Source organism: Mustelus asterias, chromosome 18, assembly GCF_964213995.1.
Source record: "Mustelus asterias chromosome 18, sMusAst1.hap1.1, whole genome shotgun sequence".
Taxonomy (NCBI): domain Eukaryota; kingdom Metazoa; phylum Chordata; class Chondrichthyes; order Carcharhiniformes; family Triakidae; genus Mustelus; species Mustelus asterias.
This window is the reverse complement of record NC_135818.1, coordinates 68,773,921-68,786,047: the sequence shown is the minus strand read 5'-3', so window position 1 is coordinate 68,786,047 and position 12,127 is coordinate 68,773,921. Positions and strand designations below refer to the sequence as shown.

General features: G+C 44.4%; 1 protein-coding gene across 2 annotated transcripts in view; it reads right to left on the bottom strand.

The window, feature by feature from the left end:
• Positions 1 to 12,127, bottom strand: part of rin3 (Ras and Rab interactor 3) — a 96,965-nt gene that overhangs the window by 56,839 nt on the left and 27,999 nt on the right. For both annotated transcript variants that reach the window (XM_078234251.1, XM_078234252.1), the window contains exon 3: positions 7,399 to 7,513. In XM_078234251.1, the coding sequence (XP_078090377.1) occupies positions 7,399 to 7,513 (115 nt within the window). The remainder of the gene's footprint in view (positions 1 to 7,398; positions 7,514 to 12,127) is intronic.

Here is a 12,127-nt window from a genome sequence, read left to right as displayed (position 1 = left end):
GCCACAACTCCAGTAACAACACCAAGCCATATACAGAAGTGTTATGAAACTTGGCACATGGCTCTCTTTCATGTAGGCTAGGTGTAGGAATATTCCCTAACTTCTCTCAGTTGAGAATCAGAGCTTCTGACATTTTATACTATTCTTTTGATCTTTGTTTCCACTCCTTAATTAAACATTGAAGCAGTTGAGATCACAGTGTACTCTAATGGTGCCTCATGTGGTTCAGTCAGATCTGGTGGGGGTTGGTTTAACCAGTTGCCCACCATATCCTTTCAAAGCTGCATCCCTTGGAGTTAGGGCAGGAGAGATAAGGGCCGTACCTGAGAGAATGGCCAGAGTGAAAAAGCGTCATGGTTTTATTGTGGAGTAGGGCATCAAAGGTGAAGGTGCAGCTATATGGAAACATAGAAAATAGGAGCAGGAGTAGACCATTCGGCCCTTCGAGCCTGCGCTGCCATTCATTTTGATCATGGCTGATCATCAAATTCAATATCCTGATCTCACCTTTCCCCCATATCCCTGGATCCCTTTAGCCCCAAGAGCTATATCTAATTCCTTCTTCAAATCACACAACGTTTTGGCCTCAACTACTTTCTGTGGTAGTGAATTCCACACATTCACCACCCTTTGGGTGAAGAAATTTCTCCTCACCTCAGTCCTAAAAGGTTTACCCCTTATCCTCAAACTATGACCCCTAGTTCTGGACTCTCCCACCATCAGGAACATTCTTTCTGAATCTACCCTGTCTAACCCTGTTAGAATTTTATAAGTTCCTATGAGATGCCTTCTCACTTTCCTAAACTCCAGTGAACACAATCCTAACCGACTTAGTCTCTTCTCATATGACAGACCTGCCATCCCAGGATTCATCTTAGTAAACCTTCACTGCATTCAGAGAAGGACACCAACACTGCACACAGTACTCCAGGTGTGGCCTCACCAATGCCCTGTAAATCAGTAGCTGCAGGAGCGATGTGAATGACGGGCCACAGGATTGACAGTTGAGAATTCAGAAGTGTTGTAAGTGAATGGGAACTTCTCATTTCGGCTGGTCCCAGAAAGTAAGGCTTGAGATGAGGAAGCAATGTTGACCAATGTTAAAAGGAAGTGACCAATGAGTGACCCATGTTAAAAGGAAATGAGCAGTGATGGCCTTATCTGTGATTGATACGACAGGGCTAGCAAGATCTCATTTATAGGCAGTATAAGAGGCAGTGAACTCAGAGGAGGGGGAGCTTGATGAATTGAGATGTAGGCTGATCACGTAGGCACAGCACGATGGCACAGTGGTTAGCACTGCTGCCTCACAATTCCAGGGACCCGGGTTCGATTCCAGCCTTGGGTGACTGTCTGTATGGAGTTGGTACATTCTCCCTGGGTTTCCTCCAGGTGCTCTGATTTCCTCCAACAGTCCAAAGATGTGCAGATTAGGTAGACTGGCCACACTAAATTGCTTGTTAGTGTCCCAAGATGTGTAGGTTAGGAGGATTGGCCATGCTAAATTGCCCCTTAATATCCCAAGATGTGTAGGTTAGGGGGATTAGTGGCGTAAATGTGTGCGTTTACGGGGAAAGGGTGGGGGGAGAGCCTGAGTAAGATGCTCTGTTGGAGAGTTGATGCAGGCTCGATGGGTGAATGGCCTCTTTCTGCACTGCAGTGATTCTATGCATTTTATTCTATGATATTTATGAGAAGTCATTCATTGCAGAGGGAAGAAAGCAGTGAAGATATCTCGCTGAGAAATTTTAAAATCAAAATTACCTTCCCCTTCACTCTTATGACAGTCAATAAGTCATGCCAAACCTGGTAATGTATGTCGCTTTTTAAGCACCTCAGATATAAGGTTTTATGATTATAAAGAGACAACATGAAAGAGGACACGCCAGGGAGAATATGATGCCTCAGTGCTGAGATTCACACACACTCCTCTGTAACACATGCGTACCTTGGCACATCTACCTCGCAATGTATGAGAAGAAATGTTGATATAAAGTTCAAGTCAGAAAAATGAAAAAAGAAGGCGTTTATAACAGGCAGCTAATTGCAGAATGCTGTCATTTGCTGTAAGGAAACCTGTAGCCAACTACAGCATACAATTTCCCTTAAGTTTAGCACCGCCCTAAGTTTCATCACCTCTGTCTAAATCCTGGCTACATAACTCTCAGAATAGTTTACTCCCATGTGTGGCATTCCTGCTTCCAGCCCCTCCGAGGCCAATACTGCTTCTACTCTGTCAGAGACTCCACTGCAGTTAAAATAACCTCCCAGCCCAGCCAAAACACAGAGATCTGCAGAGACATAAATCTGGCGACTTCACAAAACCTCTGGAACCAGGGGGTTCCAATTTAAAAACTGGTGCTTTGGCCAACAAAACTCAGAGTCAAGCTGTCTGCGTTCACCATCATTATATTTTCACCGTGACTTTGATTTCTTTCAAAGGGACCTCAAAATTGCTGAACGGAAAATGATCAAGCTCCAGCTAGTTTGCCTCCTACTATCTGGGCAGTAACATGCTGCAACGTTAATGGAGTTGATTCATCATCGCAATCTTAGAATCATAGAATCCTACAGTGCAGAAGGAGGCCAGTCAGCCCATCAAGTCTGCACTGACCACAAACCCACCCAGGCCCTATCCCCATAACCCCATGCACTTGCCCTAGCTAGTCCTCCTGGCACTAAGGGGCAATTTATCATGGCCAATCAACTTAACCCACACATCTTTGGACTGTGGGAGGAAACCGGAGCACCCGGAGGAGACCCGTGCAGACATGGGGAGAAAGTGCAAACTCCAGACAGTGACCCAAGTCGGGAATCAAACCTGGGACCCTGGCGCTGTGAGGCAGCAGTGCTAACCACTGTGCCACCTTGCTGCCCTGAGAGGGGTGAGGTTAAACCGGGTTGGATGGCAAAAGGAGGGGACACTGTGCCCTTTGCCCACTTGCTTCCACTGGGATTTTATCCATGGGACTATTGAGGCCCTTAACCCCAGTTGGGCTGGCTGTGGCTCGGGGGTGGTGGTGGACCCTCATGCCCAATGTAGAACCCCACTGACAGAAATTGCCACAGCAGGAATGCCACACATGGGAGTAAACTATTTTAAGAGTTATGCAGGTCACCAGAACGAGCCAGGATTTAGACAGAGGTTCATACCTCATCCAGCTTCCTGACTGCGGCTCTCCCACCCTTGCCAAGGCCTGCCTGACTGGCCCCAGCAAAGCCATGCCATTATCCTGCTTTGCTGGCCTCCATTGCTGTTCCCTGGGGACCACTGCAATTCCAACAGTGGCCACAGCTCCCAGTGGCACTGCTGAGACTGCAGAGCTGCCGGCCACCTGATTGCCCATTAGCCATTGGAGGTGGGACGTCTTTACAAAAGAGGGCAAAAACCAATTAATTGCCTTATGACAATAAAATCTGATGGTAGCTCCCCAGTCTGTTGTAAGTGGGTTCATCCCTAAATTTTCAGCTGACGAGCGGAACTACCATTGCTGAGAAAAACTCTGGCCATGAGGTCAAGCCCCAATGGGGTAGCTGAAGAAATTAAGTTCAATTAATTAAATAAATTGGGTAAAATAATTAAATAAATGGCGACTGTGAAACTTTTTTTGTAAAAACCCGCCTGGTTCTCTAATGACCTTTCTCGAAGAAAATCTGCCATTCTTACCAGTCTGGCCTCCATGTGACTCCTAACCCACCAAGTGATTGACTCTTTACTATCCTCTGAAATGGCCTAAGTTATTTGTATCAAACATGGTAGAAAAACAGCATAAGAATAAAACCAATTGGATCACCTGGCATCAGCCTAGACCAAAGCACACTCTACCCAGTCGACACTGCAAAGTCTTCCTCAATGGCACCTGGACACTTGTGCCAACATTGGGAGAGTTATCCCATAGACTAGTCAAGCAACCTCCGAATATTGTTGTGCTTCAGCGATGGGTAACCTAGGCTAGTGAGTGGGTCGCATGAGTGGCCCTCCTTCGTCTCAGTGGGCCATAAGGTTGAAATCGGGCTTGTTCACCAATCACGACTCCATGAATAAGATTAAATACATTTAATACACGTTGAATATTTAAAAAGGCGCTCAATCATTTCTACATCAATAGAACGATCGTCAACTTCAAATGGGAAAAACAAAATAAACATTTACCCTTTGGACACAGAGGGAGTGTGCGGCTCTCATAGTCAATGTTGTGAGCAAGCAGCACACACCTCACTTCACTTGCCCTTGCATTATGTGTGTATCACTTCAGTCATACTGGTAGGAAAAAAAATACGTGGATGGAAATCAGCAGAATGTGGTCACACTACATGTGGGCAACGGTCAACAAAATGCTGCACTTAGAACTCAGATGGTTGTATGTTGCCATGATGTGGAGATGCTGGCGTTGGACTGGGGTAAACACTGTAAGAAGTCTCACAACACCAGGTTAAAGTCCAACAGGTTTATTTGGTAGCACAAGCCACTAGCTTTTGGAGCGCTGCTACTTCATCAGGTGAGTGGGATTTCAGTTCACAAACAGGGCATATAAAGACACAAACTCACATAAGACTCGCATTCCAACCATTATTTTGTAAATTGAGTTTGTGTCTTTATATGCCCCGTTTGTGAACTGAAATCTCACTCACCTGATGAAGGGGCAGCGCTCCGAAAGCTAGCTTGTGCTACCAAATAAACCTGTTGGACTTTAACCTGGTGTTGTGAGACTTCTTATTGTATGTTGCCTCCAGACTGAAGATTGCCCACCACTGCTGTACACACTAAATCCTACTTAACAATCAATGGGTGGGATTTTACAGCGTCGCTCGTCCCGAAGCCGTAAAATCCCGCCTGAGGTCAATGGCCTTACCCATTGTACATCCCTCGCCTGCTCCGATTCCTGTGATTGGCGGGGCGGTAAAATCCTGGCGAATGTCTCAGACTAATCCATTATGGATAAGTGGCAAGTAACACAAATGCCAGACAATGATCAAGACATCTCCAAGACAAAGAATATAAACATTTCCCATTGACATTTATCCAGACTATTGACACTGAGTCCTCCACTATCATTATGCTGGAGGTTACCATTGACCCGAAACTGAACTGGGCCAGCCACATAAATGCTGTGGCTACAAGAGATTGGGTATTCTATGGTGAGCAACTCATCTCCTGACTCCCCAGATTCTGCCCACCATCGACAAGGCACTAGTTAAGTGTATCATTAAATTATCTCCAGAATTAGTGCAGCCCTAACAATACACAAGAAGCTCAACATCCTCCAGGACAAAGCACCCTGTTTGATTAGTATTTAAACATTCATTTTTCCACCAGTGGCGTATCATGTATGTCGTATGCACCATCTACAAGATGTGTGCCAGAAACTCGCAAAAACTCCTTCAACAGCAACCTTTAAGTCTGTGGCCTATATCACCGAGAAGGGCAAGGCCAATAGGTGCAGAAGAAGATGACCACCAGCAAGTTCTCCTCCAAGTCACATACCATCCTGATTTTGAAATATATTACTGTTCCTTTACTCGGTCAAAATCCCGAAATTCCCTACTTGACAGCACTGTGGGCGTAACTACAGAGATACACAAGCTCACCACCACTTTCTCAGGGGCAATTAGGAATGGCAATAATCAGTGATGCCACATCTCATGATCAGATGAAAATAAACACTAGCACCAGGGTAGCAATCTATCTTTCCCAGCTGCTCCGCAATGTTCCCATCAAACAGGCAGCCGGCCTTTCAAATCAGACTAGCGTCAGGCAGGAACCTCTGAGAAAAAAATGTAAAAGATGTCCTGATGTTAAAAACAATGGGGTGATCAGAGAATCTGTTTTTCTGGGTTCCCCGTCCATACTGCCTCTCCCTCTGCATTGACTGCACCTCTGGGATAATTTTGTCACCCGCCTCTTGAAAGAAGGCTGAAAGGGGGACATGACGAGTGTGATAGCAGCAACCCGCTTTTGTTACTGTTGTATATTACATGTTCAGTTGGTCTCACAAAGAGCACCTGAGATTGGTTGAACACGAAGTATTCTTTATGATAACAGATAAGTAGGTACATATCTGAAGAATACAGCACAAGATATGAGATAACGCCACGCTTGCTTCGATACAGGTCTCTGCATGTGTCTCTTGACATCAAACTGTAGGTGGCACTGTTTCTCAGTCCCATATTAACCCATGCTATGTCAGAGACCCTTATACTAGTTACGGCAGTGGTTAGCACTGCGGCCTCACAGCGCCAGGGACCCGGGTTCGATTCCTAGTTCCTGGCTTGGGTCACTGTCAGTGCAGAGTCTGCACGTTCTCCCCATGCCTGTGTCGGTTTCCTCCGGGTGCTCTGGTTTCCTCCCACAGTCCGAAGACGGTGCTGGTTAGGTGCATTGGCCGTGCTAAATTCTCCCTCAGTGTACCTGAACAGGTTCCTGAGAGTGGCGACTAGGGGATTTTCACAGTAAATTCATTGCAGTGTTGATGTAAGCCTACTTGTGACACTAATAAATAAAACTTAAAACAAAACATAGAACATGTGCAGTGACCACCAGCATTACAGTGCATTTGATCAGTTGACATTCTCCACAGAACAGCTAGCGACAATTTGGAGGTTCCACAGCGATACAATCAGTTGAAATGAACAGTGTGTTCATGATGACTTGCACTATATAGGCTTTCCGCATTGCCAATGGTGACCTACAGCATCACTCAGTTTTCTCAGGCATTAGCTTTTGTATTTTCCAACAATTTCTCTCCTTGTTTTCCACAGAATGGCTCACCTGTCATTATGTGGAGATGCCGGCGTGGGACTGGGGTAAACACAGTAAGGAGTCTAACAACACCAGGTTAAATTCCAACAGGTTTATTTAGTAGCAAACGCCACTAGCTTTAGGAGCGCTGCTCCTTCGTCAAGCTAGTGGCGTTTGCTACCAAATAAACCTGTTGGACTTTAACCTGGTGTTGTTAGACTCCTTACTGTGTTCACCTGTCATTACCAGACTGAGAGCCAATCTCCTGAAAAATGCATCCTGTGCTACAATTTGATCATTATAAAACAGCCTATCATTTGGCTAACTGTGAGTATTGCGACAGAAAGTCCACCGGTCTGTACAAAACATGGTCATTTTGTTTGACGTTTGGCTTTGCAGGTTAAGATAAAGTTATTTTTGTTCTGATTAGAGCAAAATTATCGTTACAAAGTTAAAGGTGATGCAGCTCATGATGATAACAGAATACTATTACTTGTGTGTACTATAATTAGTGCACTGACTGTGCTGAAGTGTAAAGTGTTTGTGGTTATTTAGCTGCTGTACTGACCAAGATCTTTAAATTTGATAAAAGGAAAGATCTACTTGTCTGCAATGATCACAGCAAGCAACTTGAATAGATAGAAAAAAAAAGTACTCACTCGACTTGTCCTCCTTTATAGAGTAGTTCTGGATGTGAGGAGCTTCATCCAACCCGGGGAAATTCACAGAAAGCACCATACTTGGGAGGGTACAATCCTTTCTCACCATGAACCTCTGTAAATAAGAATTAAGTATGCTAAGTTGTATTATTAAATTTGTAGGAAATAAGATGGCTAAGATATAATAGACTCTTTAGCACTCAAATAGGAAAGAGATGCATCAGGCTGCACAGGTTAACGAATCCCCATAAAAGTAACCATTTGAGTACCTGGCCAAGTCATTGATCATTCAATATTTAAGTCTAAGATCTTGATTCAAGGTGGCAGCCATCTTGACATCAAAAAGGTCAGACGTACGGTATAATCAGGAATAAACAATTTCCATCTGTTAAGTGGTGGGTTGGCTGTGCATGAATGGGTTCCATCTGAAAGAGCTCTGGTCTAAAACTGGAGCGTGACCATCACAGTTAACACCTATCTTGCTGCAAACTGAAACAGGGCGTTCAACTTCAATTGTTGATATGAGCCTCGCAGCTATGTCAAAGTGGGGAGAGCAAAATGGTCCGTGAAAAGTGAGCAGAGAGCTAAGCTGAATAGGGTCCACAAAGGAAGCAGGGATCTCATTGTCCGACTATTTTGTCTCCACTGAGCACTGCCAGCAGCTCACAAACTCCATGCAGTTGCTGATTTGAATTATGATGTGGAGATGCTGGCGTTGGACTGGGGTAAGCACAGTAAAAAGTCTCACAACACCAGGTTAAAGTCCAACAGGTTTATTTGGTAGCACAAGCTTTCGGAGTCTCGCTCCTTCTTCAGGTGAGTGAAGAGTTGTGTCCACAAACAGGGCATATATAGACACAAACTCAATTTACAAGATAATGGTTGGAATGCGAGTCTTTACAGGTAATCAAGTCTTAAAGGTACAGACAATGTGAGTGGAGAGAGGGGTAAGCACAGGTTAAAGGGATGTGTATTGTTTCCAGCCAGGACAGTTAGTGACATTTTGCAAGCCCAGGCAAGTCGTAGGGGTTACAGATAGTGTGACATGAACCCAAGATCCCAGTTGAGGCCGTCCTCATGTGTGCGGAACTTGGCTATCAGTTGCTGCTCAGCGATTCTGCGTTGAATTATGCCAGTATCCACCCACTGGTAACTGCTGTCGATTGGCTGGGCAGGTATATGGGGGCCAAAAATTATGATCACCATTTAAAGTTAGTCTGCACTATTTAGAGCTCGATGCACCTCCTAAAGTGGAGATGTATTGTGACTGGAGAAGGCACTGGCAGTTGTACAGGAAGTTAATCTGAGCTGGAAAATGTTGAAGATCGCCGCAACACAAGAGAAATGTGGATTTCAAGCCTTTCGCATACTGGAGGAGGTGGAAAGGGAGAGTTGGGAGTGGGAGACCCTCCACAAATCAGCTCAGAAGAGGTTGGAAGCAGATGATCATGGGTATTAATACTAGGAGTCCAACCTGAGAACCTGGATGCAGTGCCATAAGAAGTTCGATGGCCCCACACGAGTGGTCAAGGTCAGTGAATGCATCTTCAAATGTAATTTTCTACCCAACTGAACTACTAGCCACAACAAACAATTATGGCATTCACTGGCACACTTCTTTCTTCCTTGCAGGGTAAAGTGGCATACAACCAGAAGGTAATTGGAGGGAGATACATGTGCCTCCATAGCCTAATCTTGGAGAGATGATGCTGGCCATTATTGGGTGGCCATTGCTGCTGCCAAGGCCAGAGGGAATGCTGGAACTATCAAAGATGATAATATCCTCAAACCTCATCCTCCTTCTCACATTCCACTCCCTTTATCCCACACTCTCTTCTCATTTCCAAGCTGCAGGTGGTATAAGCATGTGCCTCTGTTTCTCCCCCCTCCCCCTACCAGAACCTTCTCCTTGCATCCTTCTCCTTGAAGATAATCAAGGAAATATGGTATGGCCCAGCTGGGGAGGAATGACAAGTAGATGGGGATGATGAGGATATACCATCATTTGATTTCACACTTGCAGCCATGAGCTCAGACACTGACACCACTTAACTTAGAAGATAGCACTAAGGCAGGATCTATACAAGACGGTGCACCTCTGAGTTCCAACAGGGCACTGTTGGTGTTGAATCAGTGTTACACCCTAAGTGACATAATGATCTGCCTACTCGCCATACTTCATACTTGGGGCAGCACAGTGGCACAGTGGTTAGCACTGCTGCCTCACAGCGCCAGGGACCCGGGTTCGATTCCCGGCTTGGGTCACTGTCTGTGTGGAGTCTGCACGTTTTCCCCGTGTCTGCGTGGGTTTCCTCCGGGTGCTCTGGTTTCCTCCCACAATCTGAAAGACGTGTTAATTAGGTGCATTGGCCATGCTAAATTTTCCTTCAGTGTACCTGACCAGGCGCCGGAGTGTGTGTAAGAGGGGGTTTAGAATAACTTGGGACTAAAAAACTAACAAATCAGAATAGATTAATTTAGAGTGAAGTCACAAAGTGCCTAGAATATCTTACAAAGGTACTATTGGCATAGAGACACATATAACCACTGTTAGAGAAGTTAGACATGTATTTCTAAATATTCTGTATTAAAAGCATATACCTTGGTCAATAGCACAATGCTCTAAGGCATGATGGGACTCAGTCACGTAAAAAGAACCACATTCTTTGGAACAATACAGCTACTGAGTGCAAGGAAAAAATCAATTCTTATCAGCGTCTCTCGGTGGTCTTCTAAGGACTGCTGGAGTTCTCAGACAGGCCAAATGAATAGACCATACTTTATACAGGATAAGGGAAAGTCTAGAGTATCAGGAGGCTGCGAGAAACTCTTAAAGTTCATGAACTAATTGCGCAGTCCCTTGCTGTCCAGGAGTAAATGTTATTAGCCAAGGTAAACAATCCATACTAATAATGATTGGCTCACACCGGGCTAGGGTGAGCAGAGAGGTGGGCAAATGACTTCTGAAAATTGTCTCATTGTAATACTGAGAGCGATGTATTTTTAGAGTGATTTTGGATCGCCACCAAAATCACCGTCCCTCGCTGCGTTGAACCAGACCTGAGAAATAACGGAACATCTTTAACCAGAATACTGTCTCCGTGAGTCTCTGTGTTAGCTGAGAAAGTCAGCTTAGTGCTTAGTCCCTGAAGAAAAGTTCCAGCAGTGTGGCAACTAGGGGATTTTCACAGTGACTTCATTGCAGGGTTATAATGTAAGCCTACTTGTAACACTAATAAGTAAACTTTTAACAAACTTTAAACTCTTCTGGCTGATGTTTAATGTTAATTTACTAGCTACCTCAGCTATCTGGTGTCCAATACAATTCACCCCACAAGTGTATTTTAATTAAAATGATATTAATGTGGGTTCATGCTCTCACTGTCTCAAGTTTAAATATGGAATCGTGGAATGATACAGAATAAAAAAAGCCCATTCAGCCCTTTGTTTCCGTGCAGCCTGTTATATAGAGCATTATCCAATGGGTTCCATTCTCCTGCTCTTTCTCTGCAGCCCCGTATATTGTTATCTCTTCAAACATTTATACAATTTCCTTTTGAAAGTTATTATTGCATCTCCTCCCACTACCCTTTCAGGCAGTGTAATCCAGAACGTAACAACTTCCTGTGTTAAGAAAATGGTTCCTCATGTCACCTCTGTTTTCAGTGCCAATCACCTTAAAAATGTATCCTCTGGACCCTTCTGCCCCTGGAAACAGTTTCTCTTTATTAAGACATTCATGGTGTTGAACGCTTTTCCCCCTTAACCTTCTCCAATCTAAGGAGGACACGCTCCTAAATTCTCTATTCTACATAACTGAAGTCTCTTATCCTTGCTAAGATTCTAGTAAATCTCTATGGCACCATCTCAAAGGCCTTAACATCTTCCTAAAGTGTGGTGCCCAGAATTGAACATAATACTCTAGCTGAGGCTTTAGCTCGATAAAAGTTTAACGTAACTTCAATCCTTATGTACATCATGTCTATCTTAAGAAATCACCCGATGAAGGAGCGAGACTCCCAAAGCTTGTGCTGCCAAATAGACCTGTTGGACTTTAACCTGGTGTTGTGAGACTTCTTACTATCTTAAGAAAGCCAAGAATGGCTTAAGCTTTTTTTTAACAGCCTTTTCAGCTGTGTTACCACCTTCAATGAATTGCTTAAGTTCACTCCCACGCCACTCTGTTGCTGCATTCCTTTTGAAACTGCACCATTTAGTTCACATCACCTCTCCACATTCTTCCAGCAAAATGTATTCCGTCGCACTTGGCTCTGTTAAACTTCACCCGTCCATTTCGCCAGTCACTCTATCTTTTTCCGAAGTCTGTTACTATTCTCTTTAATTATGCTACAGCTCCAAGTTTTCTGTCGTGTGCACATTTTGAAATTATGCCCCATATACGCAAGTTCAAGTCTTGAATATATCAAAGGGCAGAGGTTGTAATCCCAATACCTAGGAAACATTATTAGTCTGAAAAACAACAGTCCGTGCCGTCGGTCTGCTTTCCTTATTCAATTTCAGATCCACGTGGTTCCTTTAATACCCTGGACTTTAACTTTGCTATTATGAGATACTTTGTCAAGTACTGCTTAAAAGTCCATATACACATCAACCATTTCCATTACTTTATCAAAAAACGGCACGGTGGCACAGTGGTTAGCACTGCTGCCTCACAGCGCCACGGACCCGGGTTCAGTTCTGGCCTCAGGTGACTGTGTGGAGTTCTCCC